At 42.2% G+C, this 22676-nt stretch overlaps 3 protein-coding genes across 4 annotated transcripts in view; 2 read left to right on the top strand and 1 right to left on the bottom strand.

The window, feature by feature from the left end:
- LOC311000950 (TSC22 domain family protein 2-like) overlaps nt 1-2320 on the top strand; it is a 28925-nt gene extending 26605 nt beyond the window's left edge. For both annotated transcript variants that reach the window (XM_083991872.1, XM_083991873.1), the window contains one exon: nt 370-2320. In XM_083991872.1, coding sequence (XP_083847998.1) covers nt 370-759 — 390 coding nt within the window. In that variant the 3' untranslated portion in view covers nt 760-2320. The remainder of the gene's footprint in view (nt 1-369) is intronic.
- A 10-nt stretch (nt 2321-2330) lies between these two features.
- LOC311000951 (UAP56-interacting factor-like) lies at nt 2331-7304 on the bottom strand. The gene is made up of 9 exons (XM_083991874.1): nt 7081-7304; nt 6759-6884; nt 6440-6606; nt 4546-4691; nt 4221-4293; nt 3979-4034; nt 3757-3834; nt 3422-3548; nt 2331-3266 (listed from the first exon to the last, which is right to left on the bottom strand). The coding sequence occupies exons 1-9, from the start codon at nt 7151-7153 to the stop codon at nt 3165-3167; spliced, it is 948 nt and encodes a 315-aa protein (XP_083848000.1). The 5' UTR covers nt 7154-7304; the 3' UTR covers nt 2331-3164.
- A 125-nt stretch (nt 7305-7429) lies between these two features.
- On the top strand, nt 7430-13430 carry cpdp (CPD photolyase). The gene is made up of 10 exons (XM_083992197.1): nt 7430-7550; nt 7729-8090; nt 8195-8343; nt 8822-9004; nt 9581-9739; nt 10291-10489; nt 12222-12374; nt 12512-12633; nt 12739-12898; nt 13001-13430. The coding sequence occupies exons 1-10, from the start codon at nt 7528-7530 to the stop codon at nt 13147-13149; spliced, it is 1659 nt and encodes a 552-aa protein (XP_083848323.1). The 5' UTR covers nt 7430-7527; the 3' UTR covers nt 13150-13430.
- Nucleotides 13431-22676: the final 9246 nt, after the last annotated feature.

Genomic DNA, 22676 nt, shown 5'->3' with positions numbered 1-22676 from the left:
GATGATGTAGCAACTTCATTAAAACAGCAATATGTGAATTATGCTGCTGAATATAAATCATGTGTGCCTTTCTTTCTTTTATTCTTAAAATAATCCTTCCTCCCCCAGCTCTCATGTCTGTCTTGACTTCTATTTGTGTGTTTAGGGTCTGTTTGTCTTCACCTTTTTAGATACACACTCACTCAACACACTGCTAGACCGGATACATGAACAACTGTAGCCTGAGTCTGTTTCTCAGATGTCCTTGAGCGGTGCATGTTAGAACATGATAGCCATGATCAGCCTCTTTTCAACCAGACCGCTTCTGGTCCTACATGTCGTTGACCCAGTAACATACTGTATTTCATGCCGTGCTCTCCTCTCCACCAGGACCTGGTGAAAAGCCATCTGATGTATGCAGTGCGTGAAGAGGTGGAGGTCTTAAAGGAGCAGATCAAGGAGCTCTTTGAGAGGAACTCTGTGCTGGAGAAGGAGAACGCCGTGTTGAAATCCCTGGCCAACAGCGAGCAGCTGTCTCAGCTGTCCACCCCGACGCCCGCCAGCTCCGGAGCCACGCCCCCCCAGCAAGGACTCAGCCAGCCTCAGCAGCAGACCCAGCCTCCGCTTCAGCCTCAGCCTCAGCCTCAGCCTCAGCCTCAGTCACACCCCCAGCTCCAGCACCACCCTAAACCCCAGCAGTTCCAGACTCAGCCTCAGCCCGACCCTGGCCAACAACAACAACAGCAACAACAACTGCAACCCAACGTCACCTCCGCTTGAAGTGCATCTGCCCTGCTTCACATGGGGCAGAAAAAAAGAGCATCTTCTCTACAACTTATTACAGTTAGTGTATGTGAAATTAAAAAAAGAAGAAAAAAAACAAACAAACTTTGTCTTCTTAGCCACCAGCTTGACCACAGAGTACAGTGCTTGTGTGTATGTGTGCGTGTGTATGTGTGTGAGAGGGCGTGTTAGTATGCATCTGTACTGTGGGCCTTTCCAGTGTTAATGCAATCATCAAGATACAGAGAGACTTGGACAGAGAGAGAGAAAGTGTGTGTTGAGACAGACTATCAGGGAAGGTTGAGGTGTTTTTTTTTTCGTTTCTTTTCCATCTTGTGTTGACTGCTGGGCCCGAGCTTCTGAAGAAGATGTCCTTTCCTGGACCAGGCCAGAGCGAGGAGGACCTTTGACCAGACCTGAAACCTGCTCAAACCATGGGTGTGGAAAGGGGGGGGGGGGCTACACCTCACATAAGGGACAAACAGGAGTGATTGTTTAAAAAAAAGAGAGCAATTATTTTTTTAAATGAGATAATTGAGTGGGTAAAGAGTTATTTTTAGCCTTGCTGTTTCGTGATATAAAGTAAGAAGTGGGAGAGAGAAAGAGAGAGCGAGTCTGTTTTTCGGAGCACCACACCGCTGCCGTTACTTTTACATCAAGTCCAACTCTTGCATCAGTCTTTTGATTTCTACTGTTAAGTGTTTTATTTATTACAGGGCTGCTAATTTCACAAAAGCTGTTTAACAATAGCCCATCGACTTGTTTCCTCTTGTTATTAGACAGTGTTTGAACAGATTGGCCACGTGTCCGAGTGGCGATGTATTTGTCAAAAAAAAAAATGTAGGCAAAAATAAAATTCTGACAAATGTTTAACACTAACTCAAAATTTTACGCTGCAATTGCCAATCCATAGCTCGAGTCAAAATCCTGTATGAATGTACATTTTTGTGTAGTATAAAGTATTAAGAGCCTTGATGGGTGACCCCTCACCCGTTGACATCAAATCTTAACCTGAGCCTGCATAAGGCACTCAATGAAGATTCAATTCTGTTGGTAGTTGATCTAAAAGTGAATTAGTATTGCCATACATACCCCCCTCCTTACCTTGTTTTTTTCCATTGTTTTTCCTGAGGGGGCCAGGGGGAAAAGCTGTGAAATCATTCAACCTACTTTGTAACCAAAGATGCAAAGCTGTGTAAATTTATTATTTTTAAATGCACACATGTATTTTTTGTTTTTGTTTTTTGTTTGTTTGGTTACTTCCTCTTTCACAAAATATTTTGTTGCTGTTCAGCATGTTCTGCATGATCTGTAATCTTCAAACCACTTTCTTACCTCATTTTTATTCAGCACTCTTATTGTAAGATAGTCTGTGAACAGTGTAAATGGGGGGGAATGATGTGGCACAGAGAGAAAAATAACCTAGTGTTACTGACACTAGTCACAGAAAAATGAAGTGAGCCATGTTTTGTTCATTTAAATGGTGTTTGAATTTCATATGCCAATAGTTTTGTTACATTGCAAATTTTAATGTATTTAAATAAAAGCAATATTCAGATTCAAAAACATGCTTGCTTGTTTTGTTATAAAGCTCCAAAAACATTACATATACAAGAAATATTGATGGCATTTAAACCCTTTCTTGGGAAAAACTACCTGAAACACACACACACTAACCTCTGGAAGCGAATTACTGTTGATGAAACACTGCCTACATTCATAAACCAAACCCCCACACTAGGATACAACCTTCTGCACGTTAAGTACTTCATATAAAAATAGTAACACCAGACTGCTGTAAATTAAAAAGGAGGTGGCTACTTTATATTTCATAGTCTGGTAGCACTCTGATTACAACGGTGATTTGAAACATGTTAAGCTCAGGATGCTCAGGACATGAAGCCAAAGAAAGAAGAAAAATCTTACAAATCATCAAAGAGAATCTCTTTTATTCAAAGAAACATTACAAAACAACTTATGGAAAAAAAAAAAAAAAAGGTATCGAACATACGTGCCACCCCAGGGAATACATAACAATCCTCTCCTCCTTTAAATACTTCCAGTAAGTCTTCATCATAGTGTTAACAGTTCTAAGTCCAAAGCGGGGAAAAACCTCTTTTTCTTCCCAGTACAGGACATCCACAATACAAACAGCTGCGTATAATGATATGGACAATGAACGGGATCTTGTTCGAAACAGACTTTTCCATTCACACTCGCACACTTGAGTTCTCGCAGTCGTGCATTTGTGCACGTTGTACTCCCTCCACGGTAGCTCCTTTCCTGTTTGTGAAGGTCAGCACTTGCTCCCATCCATTTGAAAAGTGGGGGTCACCTAGTGGGTCTGAGCGGGTCAAACGAACGTCACAGTTTAACTTTTGTCCTTGTTGTTTTTTTGCCGGCTAACCCACGGTGACGAATCGACTGCCTTTACTGCTCTGTGCGATGGTGGTGCGCTGATCTTTCAGGATCCGGAACCGCTCGTTCAAGGTCATCGACGTTTGCTGAGGACAGAGAGTTCAAGGGGTCACAACACCTTTACACACTTTGTTGAGAGCTTCCTTTTTAAAGACAAGGGTGAGAATAAGTGCTTTTGGTTAAAATGGTGTCATGGTCTGTTTTCTAAACCACACAGAGATCTCCAGTAGCGTTTTCTCACCGGTTTCCCAACACTGTTGATGTCAAATTGTAGAGGCACTCCTTTCGGTACTTTCTTCTCCACCGTTTCCACCTTGATGGGGGCGGAGCTGGCGGCCGGCGGATGAAGGGTCCAAGCAGTGGGAGGCCTATGAAGAGATCACAGGAAAATTCATCTATTTTATCCAAGTGGAGCCGCCTTGTTTGTGATAACTGGTTTGAAGGTCATTAACAATAATGTAAAATCCCACCTATATAACTCTACTGTTACACCATGAATAAGAAACTGTGGAGTTTGTCTCCTAAACTAAACCGTAGTGAAAAGATCCTGCAGGGTTTGTGTTGACTGAGGCTTACTCTGGCTGGGTCCTGGCTGTGGGGTTGTCAATTGAAACCGTCAAGATCCCACTACTGCTGCTTGTCGATGTGCGCCACCTGGTGGACAAACAGATGCTATACATCACATCCATATCCTGGCGTTTCATCAACACAACAGACATTAGGCTTTAAATAGCAAACAATGATTCCCATTTTAATAGCCAGAGCCAAAAACAGACAGCAGAACCCATGACTACTTACTGGCGAGTTTGAACTGGAGCAGAACGAGGATTTGGCTTTTGCACCTGGGCTTGTACCTGCGAAGGACACAGAAATTAAACACTGTGGTGAAATGACAGTTGCATTTAGTTAGAGGTAAGTTTAAGTTTAGAAATACCCAGATAAAACAGGCAAAACTACATATACAGACAGAATGTTGACATCCACATTCACATTAATCTATTTTGCAACCGTCCACAAGCCCGTATAAAAACTGTGTGTACCTTGAGTCCCCTGCGAAAAAGGAACGTGGCCTGGCGCGCTTCCCTCTGAGTCTGCTGCACAGGTGGCAGTGGTCTGCATGAGTGGAACAAAAACCAGCTGTTCAATCAGTGCAGGTTTAATCAGAGCGTAGAGGGTATTGTAAAAAATTAAACACAGTAGCAAATTTAGATCTTAACTACCCTATTCTAGTTATCCTGCAACTCTAGATTCCACTTCTTAAAACTGTGCTTTGTTTATAATGAAATGCCAAAAATGAATATATCCAGAATAAATAACAACATATCAACAGTGCATGACGGGACTGTCGTTGTGAGGTGCTCTCACCGTCGCTGCAGCTGGAATGGCCTGACTGGTGCTGCACTCTGGGCTCTCTGGGGATCAGGCTGCCTGTTCGGCCACCTCTGACCCTCCGGCTTCCTGTACTGGGCTTCAGCGCGCTGAATGAATGGCCTTGTTTTCTGTCTTGTTTTCTGAAAAGGGAAGAGAAGTGGCGGGGGGGGGGGTCTTTTTAATATTTGTAGATCATGCAAGGTTATATCACAAACCCACAGAAGGAGGAGATGCCTTTGGGTTTCTGTTTTTGTGTAAAATAAACAATTCAAACAAAACACAAGTCCAGCATTGATTTAAAATAAAAAATCATCAATCTGCATGTTTCCATGTTACTCTTATCTAATTAATGACCTAACATTTAAACTTGTGATCGCAATAATCACATTTTTTTTATATGGCCAAGTTTTAAAAACAGAAATAGTAATCAGAGTCACTTCCTTGAGGTGCTGATTTGTGAAAAGTTTTACAGCACAGGTTGGCACAAGGTCACACTTGATTCTTGTAGGCACTTTGGAAGTAATATGAATTTAAGGAGAACTTTGACAACTACGAGAAAAGCTGAAAGACTTCTAAAGTGAAATGGCATAACTCAATATTAAATATGGAAAACAAAGCTTTTACAATGGCTCCCTCAGGTTTTGTAGCAACCGTCAAGGATGCTTTGGAGCTTTGATGCTCCACAGCTGTCAAGATCCTTGCAGTGTGTTTAATCTTTAATATCAACAGCTGACAGTTCTTGAGTAATGGCAAACAAAACTGTTAAGTCTCCAAGACGATCTGGAGCAGGCAAACGGGAGGGCAGCCAAAGATGCGAGGTTGCTGTTCCCAGACACCAGACAGCGGCTGCTGATGTCTGTTGCCAAGCGACAGGATGTGGAGAAAACTCTGCCTCTGGGTGAGAGGAGGGTCAGGCAGGGCAGGTCATTAGAGTAGGAGGAGTACAGTCTGTTGGTGTACTTCCTTTTAGACTTTGGTTACCATGACACCAAATAGTAATGGTGCACAAGTTTTGGAAAAGTATGTGTCTTTTCTAATCTTTCTTTCTCAGCTGGTGCAGAAACAATGACTCAAGTTTCATTACAGACTCTATAATCAGCATTTCATCTTTAGTGGTGCTTTTCAGTTTTCCTCTTCTTACTTTTTAGACACCATGAAGGGTTCATGTGAAACTTAAGACTCCTACTGACTAATATGCCTACTGAAAGAGAGAAATTTACAAGCCGGTACTGTAATGGTGGTAACAGTGTACAAAGAATTTACATCAGGCATGTCAAACTCATTTTAGTTTCGGGGCCACGTAAGATCTCAAGTGGGCCAGACCAGTAAAATAAGGTCATAATAACCTAATAACCTATAAATAATGAGAACCCTAAATGTTCCCTTTGTTTTAGTGCAAAGAAGTACATCATTATAGATGTTTACATTTAATTAACTGTCCTTTTACAAAGCATTATGAACAACCTGAAATTTCCAGAGAAAAATCTGTGCAATTTCAACAGTATTATGCCTCCTTCTGTCTTCTATGTAATTTTCACACTTGGCAAATTCATCATGCGAGCCAGATTGTACCCTCTGGTGGCCGGTTTTGGCCCACAGGCCGTAAGTTTGACAGGCCAAAAGGCTATGCCAAGAGCTGGTTTTATATATATATATATATATATATATATATATATATATATATATATAAACACTATGCTGCTGTTTGTTCTTTACTACTTTTCACTTTGACTTATTTTACTTTTATTTGACTTAAATGTTATGATCCTACAATTACTGTAGGATTACAAGAAGATCTGCGTGTAAGTGGTTGTTAGTCTACTATGAGGTTTCATACAGACATGAGAGGTTACCATTAGTCAGTGGCGGATATGCTCTGCGATATTACCTGGTTGACTGGCGCCCTGTTGATTGTGCCCACTCGTTTGAGCAGGGCGGTGGGCCTCCTGGCTGCCAGGCCGGTGATGACCCCCTGACCCCGCCGTCGACCCGGCAGGGGAAGGACCCGTCTGTTTCTCAATTTAGCTGCTGCTGCTGCTGCTGATCCTCCTGGTACTGGGGGAGATAATATTAGCTTCATTACACAGACACACACACGTACAAAGTTGGTTGGACAGAATAGAACCAGTGGTCTCTGGTGGGACACCCAGCAGCAACACTAGTGGTGACAGCTGGCTGGGGGTGGGGGACAGACACTGTGGACACACCTCTGTGGACAGGTCCAGCTCCCTTTCCATGGGGTAGATGGCCTTTCTTCTTGACCGGTCTCCGGCTCACCGTGGCCTGCCTCCTCTGTAGCTGTTGCTCTTTCTTGTTCAACCGAATGATGTCGTCTGTTGAATATATACCACACAGGCAGGCAGCAATAAATAAGAGCACCTGGATACTCACATTACATGTTTCAGGAGCTGTCCGGCCACTGCCTCCCTCCCACCACCAGTCAGCAGCAGCAGCAGCGTTAGCTCACACCAACACTGGCTACGACTTTATTTTGGTCGCCTTCACGCCAGCAGCTGTCGGGGACCTTACCCAGTGACATGTCGACTTTATCAGGGACCGCTGGTCTTCTCCCCCGGCCGGCTGTAAAATCCCCTGTGTTCATGCTTTAAAAAAAAAAACTAAAAAAAACACCACAAACAATCCTGAGTAAAAAGAGGTTAGCTCTGCAGTAGCTGTAAATCGTGCTAACTGGGCTTTTCGAGGCTACTACGTTACAAACGAGAGAAAAGGACCTCCTCCAACGTAAACGGCGCCGCGCGTGCGCCATAAATACATTCCCTTTGCATTGTGGGAAACGTAGTCTAATTGAAAACAACAACTGTGTTACAAAACCTAAACACATGCGCGCTCATGTAACCGGTTGTGTAAGGGGAAACACCACTCGTACAAACGTGTGCGACTCCGCCGGTTGTTTCTCTTCTCGGACTGTTGTTGTGCAGCCGCAGCTTATCCTCACTTCTTATCCTCTGCTACTGCATGCTGCTCTGCATCTGGAGGAGGTGAGTTTTCTTCAAAACGACGCTCATTTGAATGGGGGGTTGGTGGGGGGTTCTATCATTGTTGTTTGGTGTGTGTCTCCTACATTCCCATACTGAACTATGTAGGCCTACTTCCCGTGTTTGCCTTTCACGCGCAGTTGTTGTGAGTTTTTTCAATTTCCACTGTGGTTTCTTGCAGCTCAGCGTTTTCCTCTGCACCGAAGCTTGATACCAATCAAAGGCACAGCCTACTATTCTCCCTCTTGACCAAGTCATTCAACAGTGAAAGCATCATGTCGGACAAAAAACGTAAGGCAAGACCTGCTCCTTCTGGAAAAGGGCCGACGGCCAAGCAGCAGAAGCTGGCTCCCGGGAAGGAGCAGAAGAAGGAGGAGAGTGGTGCTAGGGGATGGCTGCAGGAGCTGTTGAAGGAGCAGAGGTCAGAGAAGAAGGAGATGGAGTTTAACAAGAAGCGCCTGCGGTTTATGTCAGACACTGAGAAGATAAAGCAGGGCTCAGAGGGCGTCCTGTACTGGATGTCAAGGGACCACAGAGTACAAGGTGATGCTCAAAGCGCAACCAGCAGTGGAGCTTTTAGATAGATAGATGAGGTTTAACTTTGTTTCTAATTGCAACATATGTGTGTTTTTTTTCCTGTGTCTTAGATAACTGGGCACTGATCCACGCGCAGCGGCTGGCTGTGAAGGAGAACCTTCCCCTGCACATCTGTTTCTGCCTGGTTGTGCCAGAGTCAGAGCTGTCCACTCTGAGATATTACAGCTTCCTGCTGAAAGGTCTGGAGGAAGTTGCAAAGGTATCGATTACAGTTGTATGATCAAATCAGTCATACACCAAAGTAGGCCTACACACCAGCAAAACTGTTTAGCTCTTCCAAATGAAGTAAATTACTTTATTACTATTGTTAATCACATTTATGATATGATTAGTTTTATAATTGTCATTCTTTCCATTGTATCGTAAGTCAATGAATTGTTTGAGTGAGTGTATAAAAGATCCATGGGATTTATGTTGCTGGCCACAGAAAACCGTTTGAAGATAGCCCTGTCTATTTGATTGAGTATTGTCTCATTTAGAGGTCAGTCATTAAAAATCGATCACCAGAACAATCAAACTTATGGTTAGAGGTAATTTTAGAGGTGGTACAGGAGAGGAATGGAGTCAGTTTGAAAGTGAACAACAGTCAGGGTTAGGGTTAGTCAAAGACACTGGCACTTCAAGTGGTATCAAGTCACAACCAACTTTATGAGGTTTACCTTTGTGTCTGTACACAGGAATGTAAAGCCTTAGACGTCCAGTTCCACTTGCTTCATGGTTCAGCGGGGGACGTCCTCCCTGGTTTTGTGTCCGACCGCAGCCTGGGGGCTGTGGTGACCGACTTCTCCCCCCTCAGAGAGCCACTGCAGTGGTTGGAGGACGTCAAAAAGAAACTTCCCAAGGACATACCTCTCATACAGGTAAAAATAAAAAGTAAAAAGTCACTCACCAGGAGGTGATTTGTAGGAATAAATTGTGGAAACTTTTTGTTGAGTTGCCTCCTGCTTTTGTGGTAGTTGTTGTACCACAAATTATTAAATGCACATGAAAAACAACAAGCATGTCAGTTTTATAAATAAGAGCTGGCTATGGAGCGAAAAACAAAGAAAAACAAAAACGGATAGTTAGTTCATTTTTATTACATTTTCAAGTTAAGTTAAAGGAACGAGTTTCCACTTGTGAAAAATCCTGAGATCTCCAAATTCCATTATCTCAGTCATGTAGATAGTTAAAGGTGTTTGATGTATATTCATCATTAGATATTTCACTTTATTTCAATCTCTATATCTCAAGTTAAGGTCGGATTGTTTCTTTTGAATGCATCCTCCAAGCTGACACCAACATCTATAGCTTCAGTATTATTTATGTTTAGCTCATAGCCAGAAAGGTCACCATAGTTTATGATTACAGGTCTCATTTGTATTTTAATGCATTGGCCTAGGCTCCTGTTTTCATTGTTGCCTGAAATGTGAATCAACCCAATTTTCTTGTTACAGATTGATGCCCATAATGTTGTTCCGTGCTGGGTAGCATCACCTAAGCAGGAGTACTCCGCCAGGACCATCAGAAGCAAAATCACTAAACTTTTGCCAGAGTTCCTCACTGATTTTCCTCTGGTTGAGAAACATCCCTACACAGCTACAAGAACCGCCAAAGTAAGTGCCGCGGTAACAGCGAAGGGCACGCTCAGATGGGTGTGTGGACAAATGTTAATGTGCTTTGTAAGGTGGAGAGAGAAGTCAAGTATTTGTTTTCATGTCACACTCAAGGACGTCTGGCTCTGGCAAACACAATTTGTCTTTACCTTTAAAAAAAAATCAGGACTGTAGAAGTGTTTACTAAGATCAATACAGTGGGAAACAAGCTGTCAGAGAGCTCATTGATGAGTTTGGAAGTCAGACCCCTGCAATAAAACACTTCCTTTCCTTTCAACCTAAAGCTTTCTCCTCTCCTCTGCACATTATTAATTGATGAGTGAATGTAAACAGTCAATTTCTTTTGACTGTAAAAGTTAAAATTCCTTTCCCTGGCGCTGGTGAAGCTGCAGGGTGTGATTGATATGCCGATCAGTGACTCGAGCCTCCTGATAATACGAGATGAAAGGCTCAGAACTTCCCTCACTGCTTTTGAAGTTTGCAGCTTGTGTATATTGTAGCTGTGACCTCTGCTGAGTCCTCCTCTCTCTTCTCCCTTCTTCACCTTACAGCCAGTAGACTGGGCCAAAGCCCTGTCCTCGCTGCAGGTGGACAGGACGGTGGGAGAGCCGGAGTGGGCCACGCCGGGCACCAAGGGCGGGATGGCCATGTTGGAGTCCTTCATCGATGAACGCCTTAAACTGTTTGACACCAAACGCAACGACCCCAACGCTGCTGCCCTCAGCTCCCTCTCCCCCTGGATTCGGTTCGGTTAGTTATCATATGAAAAGTTCATTTGAGTGCATTATTACAATGAAGGTAACACTTTACAATAAGGGTCCCTTAATTAATGTTAGTTAGTACATTATTAACCCTAGAACACTAACGTCGGGTGATTTTCACCCATGAAATTATTGTTTCATAATTTTCATTATGTTGCTGTTGTCTGAGTTTCATGGGTCCCTGGGTAGCTTCATACTGCTCACTGACGTCATTGAAGGTAGGCATGTTACCCTGCTCCCATCCCTAGTTTTTTCAGCAGGCACATGTTCGGGTGGATTTCACCCGACGTTAGTGTTTATGTATCTAAATCTGGCGACCATTTCTGGTGATGCTGAAAATTCTTCTTTTTTCTTTTTACTCCACCAAATAAGGCTCAAATGTCCCACAGATGGGTGGTCTGAAGGACAAAGTCCCAGCTCCATTAGTTTTTTTTTAAGGAAGTTTTTGTTAAAAAAACAAAAAAAAATCACAAATTTTGGACATTTTTTTATAGGGTCACCATGATACCTTTTTTTCATTTTGTGAAACATTGTACAGTGGAAAATTAAGGAAGTGTACTTCAATTTGCCATGTATTGTTGTATTTTAATATACTTTGGTGAGAAATATTTTTTTATGGGTATATTATATCGGGTAAAAAATACCCGGCGTTAGTGATGGTGTTACTTTTTGTAACGTTAGTGTTCTAGGGTTAAGCATTATTAATATATAAACTAATGTGTTAGTTGATGCTGAGTAATGCATACATAATGATAACGAATTACATTATTCAACTTTTAAATGTATTAACTAACTTTGAGTAGTAAACATTAATTAACTGCTTACTAATAGGCTACATTAATTAATGTGTTTCCTAATCCTAAGTAATACATAATAATGATTGTTAATATATCTGTAAACAGTTAATTAATGCTTAATAATGTTCTAACTAACATTAATTAAGGGACCCTTATTGTAAAGTGTTACCACAATGAATAACTGTCTGATTGATGGTGTCCCACAGGGATCCATACATCTATTATCTCCATCAGTGCCTTTTTTTTTTTCTAGCGAAACATGGCAATATCCTTTTTTTATGCTGATAATATAAGCAACCTGACTGCAGACTGGGACTTCTGTGTATCACTGCAGAGAGAGCACAGTTTATTAAAATGCATGTTTACAGCTCTGATGTGATGCCTTCAATCTATAAATCATGAAAAATACTGAAGGGTTTGATTTGATGGCTGATTCTTCTACAAAACTCACGCTGTGTTCAAAACACAGAAAAAATTCAAAGTGGATTCTTGCACCAGAGTTGATGTTGTTGCTATTTATCCTTTTAAAACAGAGAAAGCTTATTCCAGCCTACCATATGGATTAGAAAAGCTTCCTGTCTGCTCATGCTGCTGCCAGTACCTTCAAACAACTGGACGGAATTAACCTCAATGTCATTTAATTTATTACTGAAAATTCTACCCATCACCAAGTTATATGCACTTCAATCACTGTTCACCCAGAAGGCGTCTGCATATCTCCTGTGTCTTCATTTACAAGGCTTTGCTGTCTGATATATCAAACTTTCTCTGAGTTGAAAGTGAACAGCAGGGACAGCAGGTTGCAGCATAAGTTGGCTTCCTTTCACCAGCTCTGAACTGGGGAAGAAACTCTCCTATTTCTGTCCATCATTAAACACCTCTCACCTTTTTCTCTCTTCAACTATGTCTTTCTGCTCCCATCAGGCCATGTGTCAGCCCAGCGTGTGACGCTGCAAGTCCAGAGCAGCGGGAAGAGCTCGGGCCAGCCAACCGCCTCCTTCATCGAGGAGCTGGTGGTGCGCAGGGAGCTGACGGACAACTTTTGCTTCTACAACGAGAAATACGACAGAGTGGAGGGTCAGTTGAAATCTCATCGTTCATTCTGTGGTCAAAAACGGATGAGTGATTAATTTATCTAAATGTATAGCAGAAGCATTTGAAATGGTTCATCTCCATCTTTGTGTTTTCATAATTGTTGTCTAATATGTACATAGGTGCTTATGAATGGGCTCAGAAGACCTTGAAAGACCACGCCAAAGACGAGAGGCCGTATCTCTACACCCGTCAGCAGCTGGAGGAAGCAAAGACGCACGACAAACTCTGGAACGCAGCTCAGGTATTACATTAAGTCTGGGTCTCACCAAGTCTGATTTATTAAAGTGTTTTTAATGCTAGTCTACCGTGACCACTTACACCTTTTATTGCATGCTCGCTCTCTTAGTACCAGATGGTCACCGAGGGGAAGATGCATGGATTCATGAGGATGTACTGGGCCAAGAAGATCCTGGAGTGGACCACTTCACCTGAAGAGGCCCTCTCCATCGCCCTGTACCTTAACGACCGCTATGAGCTGGACGGCCAGGACCCAAATGGCTTTGTCGGTAAGCAAACAGATTAAATTCTCCTCAGTGTGACATTAATGCACTCTGTTTGTTTTTTTTCCTCATGTTTTATGCCCTTCTGTCGCTTCCCCCCTCGTGTAGGTTGCATGTGGTCTATTTGTGGCATCCACGACCAGGGCTGGGCAGAGAGACCTATCTTTGGAAAGATCCGCTACATGAACTACAAAGGTTGCACTCGGAAGTTCGACGTAGCCAGCTTTGAGCGAAAGTACTGTCCCAAAAAACTCTGAAACATTAACTGCTTTGAAGGATGAGAATAAAATGCCTGACAGCCTCCTTCTCCTGCACCTTTACCTCAGGGAGCGTTTGTTTATCGTCTCCAGCAGAAGATTTTTTTCTTTCTCTCTTTGTTCCTTGCTGCTTTGTCATGTCCAAAACATTCAGCATATTTCTTGGTCTATTATTGTACAGACTATTCAGACATGTTGTTTGTGAGTGTGTGCTGTTTTTGGTCATTAACTGTAGAGTGTGGTGTTGCTTAACTTGTGCCTCTTTGACAGAAATAATCTGTTTTTTTAATGACGTTTTTTGTACTTTTGGTTTTTACTTCGAATTTTATTTTACAAAGACGATGTTTAGTTTGGGGTCACAGTGGTTCAACCAATTCCACAGGCTTTTTGTCTAGAGGAGCTCAAGAGACGTGACTATTTCATTTTTTTTTTAAAGCTTTCTTTTCATACTAAACTGTAAACAAATATAATTGAAGTCATAAACCATTTCCTGTTTTCCAGTCTCCAATGTTTTTACTCACAAACCGTTTTCCCAGCCTAAGTTGTTTATGCAACCTATAATACAGTTTATATTGATAGACTTGTTTGATTATTTTTCACTTAGAATCACTTAGAACTGACTACATTGAAATGTAACTCAGTGAAGTGTATCCACTCTTTGCTCAATGTGCACATCAAGATGCCACTGTCTCCATCCGTTGTCTATACTAGTTATTTGTGTAGGGTCATAAGGGGGTTGGAGCCAATCAGCTGACATAGGACAAGGTAGCCAGTCTATCACAGGGCTAACACAACGACACATACTCACATCATGGATGTACAACCTGTGTGTATGACTTTGGACTGGAAGAAAGAGACAGGGAGAACCTGCAAACTCCACTCAGAAAGGCCTTGTATTTAAGTATGAACTGTCAACAAATGGATGGTTTAGAATGATTCATATTAAAAAGTGATCATTTCTCAATCTGACAAACAAACCAAAAAAACAAATTTGCACAGTGCTATATGCTTGTATAATGGAGGTGCACTCACTCACCCATAAAGGATGTGCAAACCTGTAGCTAAGCACTCATTGAGCTCTTGGCAAAACAGTTTGCATCATCACCTGCCGTGCAGGAGACCAGGGTTCTAACCCCACCTGGGGCAGTCCATACCGAGAAACACAACGCTGAGGGCCAGATTGACATCGGCTACACTTGTATTTGCAGCAACTGAGTTACATCACAGTGGAAAATGCAGTTTTATTGAGCGCTGATGTAATTAAACACAGAAACTCACTTACTTCTACCAACCCTAATTAACTGCATCCTCAGAAGTGGATTAAAAAAAAGAGTCCCTTCAGGTGAGAATGCACTTAACATCATTTCGCAAAACAATATGAAGCTTCCTCTGTGCTATGGGCTGTTTCATTGTGTCAGTTCATTTCAGGTGGAAGAGATACAGTACATACTAATTAGCTGAAACCAGTCAGTGTTTGGTTTCAGGGAATGAGAATTACAGAGTGATATATAGAAGTGTAATTTACTGGTTTAAGGTCTACTGCACAGATTCTATCAAGCTGGCTATTTGCTTTTACATGCTGTGATAGAGGAAGAGTTAGGTCTTTATATAATAAGATTGTGTTGCATAAAACCACCATGCAGCGTACAGAACAAAACACAATCATGTTTTAGTGGTATATAATTAAATCCTAATTATCCTCCCTCATGCAAGAGAAAATGAGACATACATTCATGTGGTAATGATGAGTGGTGTTAACATGAATCTTATCCTAAACCAGACCAATGGAAGAACCCATGCATATAATGCAGAGCAGTGTGGGTAAACAAACTGATCGTATTTAGTAGTAGAAACAGAATGTGATGATCTGCAAAACATTTAAATCCCATATAAGCTGGTATTCAAATCAAAATGGGCATATCAAGAATGTCATTTCTCATTTTCAACACATTTTGTTTATCAATTAAATATGTGATTTAAATGTTTTGCAGATCACCACATTCTGTTTCCATTTACATTTTACACAACATCCCAAAGAGTTTCGAAACCGGGCCGTTTGGTTTAGAGTGGAGCAGCTTCCAATTACAAACTAACTATAAATTCTGCCTCTGTCTTTTAGTCACTTCTCACTTCAGCAGTTCTGTTACCTCATGTGAATGTCAAACAAGACCAACCACCACTTTGCTAAAAGTGACAGAGACCAGTTGTTTTACATCATTCCGTCTTTCCTTTTTTTAAAAGACAAAAAGTCTACAGCCATGCAGGCAGCTCTGTGAGGATAATGGTTACACAAGCACAGCATTACTTAAGCTAAATATAACAATTACAATACAAAAAATATGCTGATGTTTACAGTATTCACCATAATGATTCAATCTGCAGAATGCCATAATGCGTTTTGGACTAAACATGAATGTGAAGCAGCTGTGATAGAGTGTGACCTGCCCTTGTCAAATGTCAGCTAGGACTGGCTCAACCCCCAACACACACACACACACACACACACACACACACACACACACACACACACACACACACACACACACACACACACACACACACACACACACACACACACACTCCCACCCCCCAGCGACTCTGCATGGACAAATTTAAATTTTCCCACGACTGTGGCACTTGAAGAAAATGTAGCATTATCAGTTCCACCAAAGCTCATCACAGTCGATAGAGGCTGAAGACTGAACATCATGTTGGCACTAGCGGGAAAAGGTCAGCATTTGTTCGATCCAGTGAGACTCATCCTCTGGAGACCATGATGGTCTGTGCAAAATGTTCTCTGCAATTCATCCACCGGCTTTCGAAACGTATCAGTCTTGACTAAAGTGGTGAAACAAACTTACAGTAGATTTCTCCTGCTCTCTTGGGGAGTTTCTCCTGCTCTTGACTTTGCAGCTGTATCAATGCGGCACATACAGGAGAATCATTGCAAGGAGAATGCAATCACAGCCAAACTCCTGCCCTGGGATTTACCTGTCTTTTGTGAAGTAGCTTCCGGATAAATTGAGTGGAGAGTTAATCTCACCCACTCACCCAAGACTGGTGTAAAAAGGAGAAAATGAAAACAGTGAAGCAGTGGCAGAGTTTAATCAATGTGCTGCTGATATCCTCTTTCTTTTTTATCTATCAATATTTATGGTCTTCAAATTACTTTTTTTGCTTACAACGTTAGCCACTCTAGTCTTGTGCGTGTATTTTTCTGCATGTGAGCTTATTCAACAGGAATAATATTGTGCCTCAACCTTGACACTTCGATAGTGACTCATACAGGCAAAACAGTGAAAATGCCTTCGAACTGTAAAAACTAATTCCTCATGTAGGCCCATGATATCCTTGGAAACAGTGTTGTGCAGTAGCATTCAGGCCACAGTTATATTTCCATTCCTTCTATACACTCGTCTTTCCTGTTCAGGGTCACAGGCGGAGGAGGAGGTGATATGATTCACAAGGTGAGAGGGTGATGCACAGTACACCTGTTGTTGAATTTTCTAATTAACCTAATCTGCACCTGTCTTGAACTGTAGCATGAAACCCATGCACAAATAACCTGAGGTAGGTTTGAATAGTGCTACACACTGATTCACTGAGCATGTTTTCACTTTTCTTTGTTGCACAAAGAGCAGGAAATAGGACTTTTTTTCCCCCAACTCCTTTCACAGACACCCTTTTTCTGAATTAAAGTGAATTGAAAAGCGTTTATTCAGAAAAGTGTGGAGGATTAAAGCATTATTGCACCATTGCTGATGTACAGCCAGGCTGGACAAGCTGCTCTAAATCATATAGCCTGTTGTATATAATGTATGTAAGAAACATTAATATATTTTTCTTATATAACATGAATGAATGAACCTAGAAACACATGGTGATTTTTTAAAGAACAACTCATAATGCAAGGATGTGAAGGTGAAAGGTTGACTGAGGAATGTCATACTGTTTACCGAGTTGGTCAACATGAAGGGGAACTTTAATTTAAGTAGTCTTTAAAGGAGCCAGCCCTCTGCCTGTGCAAGATCATAAAGCCATTATCTGTCAGTGGTGGCACAAATGACACGGCTTATGTTACTGTCAGGATGAAAAAACAGGAAAACTGACATTGTGTGTTCGTTTATTCCAAGAGAGGACAAACAACGACGTTCCGTTTAAAGCAGAAGTAAGCGATATTTTTGTGTTAATATAGGCTAAGTCTTAAATAGTTATATCTTCCGACAGCAATCACTTACATAAGCCGTTTTCCCACTAAAATTAGCGGGTCGACGCGGGTTTTTTAAACGCGGGTCGACCCGCTAACAATCGGCATTTGGCCCCTACCCATTGACCAAAATGAGCCGAGTCTGCCCCCCCGCTGGGGGATCAGACAGAGCATAAACCAGTCGCTCCGCTCTCATCCGCGGTGCAAGAGACACACACAGTCATGTCACAGCCGCCCGCCGCGGAGTGTCCGTCCGCCGAGGCAGACTCTCGGCTGGCTGACCTGGAGCACCAGGACCGCGGAGGACAGCGAGTCTGCTGCGGCCGGATGACGGACGTCCGCGGCACAACACGTCAGTTAAACAGACTGTCGCTTCTTTTCTTTTATTTTTTTCTATCGTTTTTGGTCAGTGTTCTCTGATCTTTTGATCCCAGTCTCGGATGAGAGCAGAGCGGAGCAGAGCTTTGTTTTGGTACGTGATATGAGACGCGACCGGCGGGATGACGTAGCGTCACGTAACGTTCAGTGTCATCACGTAAATTAGCGGGTTGACGCGGGTCTGGCGTTCCCACTGCAAGCCGAGCAGAGCCGAGCCGATAAAAGGCGATTTTAACCCGCGTCGCTTGCCGAGTCGTTTGACCCGCGTCGACGCGGGTCAACGCAGCTCGGTGCGCCTTTCCCACTGCCACCAAAAGCCGATTGTCAGCGGGTTTAAACGGGTTTTTTGGCCAGTGGGAAAGGGGTAATAGAGTGTTTGGACTGAAACACGGGTCTGTCAGTCACTCTGCTCTGCTCTGAGCCGAGGAGAAAACTTTTCTCGTATCCTACAGTTTTTATCCAATGAGGAGAGAGAACGGCATGAAGGGCTGTGTGTGCAGCCAAGGGACGCCGTGAATGTGGTGACGTAGGGACGAGGACGTTATGGTGCGTTCAAGGCAACTCGTGTTTTTCCGACCTGTGAAGTCGTACCAGTTTGATCTGGTACGAGTTCACGGGTCAGAAGTTACGAGTGGCCGTTATAGTGACTTTCGCAGGTAAAACAGGTCGGAAAAACACAAGTGGGTTGCCTGGAACGCTACTAAATCGTAAGTTGTGACATGAAGCTGTAATTTACGGTTTCAAAAGCCTGCCTGGAACGCAGCATTAGCCAAAACGACCGGATCGCTTACTTCTGCATAAACAGGTACATAAAGGCAAATGTTTCACACCACACACAGGATTAACTTGTTTAAATGGGTAACATGTCTAAGAGCTCAATCATTAGTGAGAGATATATTCTGTGTTGATCAGTAATGTCAAAGTGGAGAATATATGTTCAGTGTTAGTTCTGATGAGGTGTCTGTGTGCAGTTTTGCAGTCTCCAGGGTAGAGACACAGGTTCAGCCTTATCTCATCAGTCAGTGAGACAATGACGCTCTGTTTTATTTGTTAGTCAGTAAGGCACAATATCAACTTCAGTTGGTAAAAGGCAAACATTTCAGTGTTAAGACAGTTTTCACCCTAACATTACCTATAATGATTTTGTCATGGTGCAGACACTGTCACTTTAAGTAACTTTAAGAACGTAGGCTACTGAAATGATCCTGGTTTAGGCAACAAAAAACAACTGAAGCGTCCAGGTGAAGCAGTCCAACAAAAAGAGGACCAAACATAAGAACAACCCAGGGACACAGTGGACAAAGATACGAATGGAGGGACAGAGAGGGAAAACACTGGACACAGGTGTGGAAATCCCATAGGTGAGACATATATACTTACAACTTAGGAAAGCACAGGGATATTCACAAGGCATTTCAAAATCAAATCAAAACAATGAACACAGAAACATGGGCATCTCATAACTCACACACAGAAAAATGGAAACACAACCACACAAACCATAACAGTTTTAGGCTCATTCAATCACTCCCAAATGTTTATAACATTTACGACATTTTTGGGTCACTAAGCTTGAGTGCAGTGAAGCAAGCTGGAAACACAACACATATTTACACTGTGAATTATTAGCTTCTCGTTTACACGTCAGTTACAGTGCAACTTTATTTGACGTCACCTGACAAATGTCATTACATCCAAAGTTCACTCATCCTGTAGCTATGATTTAAAACAAATATTTGTCTCTTTACATCTTTGTAAGTAGATCCTCCATTGTGATCATCAGATAGCTGCTATAGTGTGATCCTTCCTGTATAAACTTGCTCATTGATGTGTTTATTGTGAGTAGTGCGTTGATCCATATATATATGAATTTGTACAGAAGGGTTTATGTATAAATTATGGATGGTGTAAGTATGTAAATGAAAGGAAATTGAGAACCATACAAGGGAAGAGGGTGGGATGGGAAAGGTTCATGTGATATTTTTTATTTTGTTTAGATTTTATATATTTTATATTTTAATTATTATTATTTTTTCTTTTCTTATTATCTCTTCTGATGTTTAGAAATCATCCTTGTAGTGTATTTGTAAGATTATGTACAGTATGTTCTCTCTGTAAAATACGATCTATTCATTGTAACAAACTGTAGATGCTTGCTATGCACCATAAATATCCTGTAAGAGATTCTGTTAATAAAAAACAAATCTTTAAAAAAAAAAAAGATAGCTGCTATAGCTTTTAGTGGAAGCTGTGTGATTTGTTGGTGGGGTTTGGTGTAACTCAGGCGCGGCGTTATGGGTGGGCCTAACGGGCCTGGGCCCACCCACTTGTACAACTGGCCCATCCAAAATGACAGGGTCAGGGTGAACATAACTTTAGTTGATCAAAGGTTTAATTATTTATTTATTTTTATCTCAGATAACTTTACCACAGGTTTAAATGTGTCAGCATTTGGTGATTTTCATAGTCTAATAAACGCGACTCATCTGAGTTTACTTCCGGTCAGGCCAGGCAGCGGCCGTAGAAACCACTCGCCGTCTCGTTGTATTTCAGAGGAGAGGCACAGAGCTGCTCTTCTGGTGTGTGTGTGTGTGTGTGTGTGTGGCTGTTTACGCATACGCAGTTTGTCCGCCAAGGGAGGCAGAGGCTACGCTGCCTCATTGCGTAACTCTACTGAGTGTGAGCGGCACAATTCACGTTGCTTTCGTGAATTGTAAACAAACAGACGCCCCCTCGGTTTTAGCAGCCAATTCAACAGCAGTGATGGATAACTGTACCGGAGAGGCTCAACATGAGCTTCATTTGAGGAATAAACGGCAGCTTTACCTGACGGGAGACCGACGCCTGAGCTACGGTAGCTAACTGCTAGCAGCTAACAGCTTTTACCCTTACCTACTTTTTCCTCTCTCCCTCTCTCCCTCCCTTTCTTATCCACCACTTTATTTTCCCATGATCCATTGCGTCACACCACAACGGAAGTCGGTTTTCAACCCCGTAGTAGCATTCTAGCGAGCGGCTAACTGGTAGCGCTAGCCACCGGTGTAGGCACCAAATGTGGGGGCTCCGGGCGAATTACCGAACAAACACCACCACTTCTGTGTGCACGCCTCTGCAACTAGTCATGGCTATCGTAGCCGTTAGCTTTGCTGCTGCTGACAGCTAACAGCAGCAGCAAAGCTAACATCAGGACGTCAGCTGTTAAAATCCTCCCGTTGTCGGACACAACATGAAACTACTCCAGTTAGCTCAGTCATGTTGGAACTAGGATATCTGCTGGAAAAAATATTTTTTTCATGGGCTGTTTATTGAGTTATTTAAGACACTGCTAACGGCTAACGGTTAGCCCAGCTAACGTTAATCTAAAATGTAATGAATGGAGTGTCATGGCGACACCCAGCGTCGTTCTCCGGAAAGTGGTGTGGATACACGCACACACACGGCCCAGGTTGTCTGTCATATCTGTTGTAAACCTTGTAGTAACAGCTTGAGTACAGTTAACACTATTGTTGCTTCGGTTTGAGTGTGGATTAATTGTTAACGGTTTGTGTAATGTGAGTGGTGGTCCAATATCGCGTCCTGATGAGTTGGGTTTTAATAACAGCTGATAACGTAACTGTGTAGATGGCGTGGATTGTGATGAGAAGGTGTTGCACATATTTTAAGACTTATCAGTGCAAACCATTGTGCAAAACCTGTTTGTTGTGACTTTTTGCGTGATAAGATGATTTGCCGAATTCTTCTTCCATTCCTGCAGCCTTTTGTCTCAATGTTAACGATGGCAAAATGTCGAGATATTTTATTACTTTATGAAAATAAATGTCTGTGAGTTAAAAAAAAAGTGGGCTACGCATTTCTGATTTGATTTGGCTTTTCGTGTATTTGGTTAAACACATATAAGTAACAGGAGAGAGACAGTGAGAGCGAGAGAGAGAGAGAGAGGTCCGCTGGGTGAGCTAGATTAACTGTTAACGGGAGAGAGAGCGGCGCACCGCGCTAAAGCTCGTCTCAGCAGAAAATTTGTGTGCTTTCAAGGCAATATAGACACGAACGAGTCATTCAGGAATCATTTCCAACTCTATGTATGTTAGTGTTATTTTTTCCTAAGTAGTGGCACATCCAAAATGACTGTGCCCCGTCCATAATTGAAATCCTGGTGCCGCGCCTGGATTGAACATCTTTGATGCTTAAATATATATTACCGCTTAATATATTGCTTTACTCCTCTACACCGGCCGTCACCATGGTTCATTAACTGTGCGGCGGAGTAGTGTCCGAAAGTGTTTTTTTTATTTGACCAGTGAGTCACTACTATATAGTCACTATAGGACGAATCGCCTTGTTGTTTACAACTACTTCCGGGTAGAAAACCAGCATTCGAACAATAGTGACGGACGAGAGTTTCGCTATATCTACTTTTCCATGTCACTATATCGCCGTTTAGACTAATCTGATGTTTGTAAAGTCTATAAAACCAATGATTAGACAAACATTATTATTTATGTGTGCACATTTTTGTAATTAGTCATGGTTATCAGAGATTAGCTGGGCTAACGGTTAGGCTACCTGTTTAACTTAACTTTAATAACTCAGTGACTCAATAAACGGTCCATGAAAAAATATTTTCTCCAGCGGATATCTGAGTTACAACATGATTGAGCAAACTGGAGTAGTTTCATGTCGTGTCCGACAACGGGAGGGTTTTAACAGCTGACGTCCTGATGTTAGCTTAGCTACCGCCGTTAGCTTAGCTACCGCCGTTAGCTTAGCTGCCGTCAGCTGTCCCTGTCAGCTGCAGCCACTGATGCTTTCTAGACACTGTGATTCCCCCAAACTGAATAAATACAACACATAGCAACACAAAACACACACACAGAAATAGTAATGTTTCTTCAATCATTTCAGATTTGTCTAAACGGTGATAGGGCGTGAAAAATATGATAGC

The sequence above is a fragment of the Trachurus trachurus genome (genome assembly GCF_905171665.1).
Source record: "Trachurus trachurus genome assembly, chromosome: 17".
Taxonomy (NCBI): Eukaryota; Metazoa; Chordata; class Actinopteri; order Carangiformes; family Carangidae; genus Trachurus; species Trachurus trachurus.
The sequence above is the reverse complement of the archived record's forward strand: the minus strand, read 5'-3'. Positions and strand labels throughout refer to the sequence as shown.

Excerpts from the sequence above, each read along its gene's own strand:
- cpdp (XM_083992197.1), top strand. The coding sequence starts at position 7,528 with ATGCTGCTCTGCATCTGGAGGAG. Across the intron at positions 8,091-8,194 it reads AAGGGACCACAGAGTACAAG|ATAACTGGGCACTGATCCAC; the intron begins GTGATGCTCAAA and ends CCTGTGTCTTAG. Across the intron at positions 10,490-12,221 it reads CTCCCCCTGGATTCGGTTCG|GCCATGTGTCAGCCCAGCGT; the intron begins GTTAGTTATCAT and ends TGCTCCCATCAG.
- LOC311000951 (XM_083991874.1), bottom strand. The coding sequence starts at position 7,153 with ATGAACACAGGGGATTTTACAGCCGGCCGGGGGAGAAGACCAGCGGTC. Across the intron at positions 6,607-6,758 it reads AGCTGGACCTGTCCACAGAG|TACCAGGAGGATCAGCAGCA; the intron begins GTGTGTCCACAG and ends TATCTCCCCCAG. Across the intron at positions 3,267-3,421 it reads TCAACAGTGTTGGGAAACCG|CAAACGTCGATGACCTTGAA; the intron begins GTGAGAAAACGC and ends CTCTGTCCTCAG.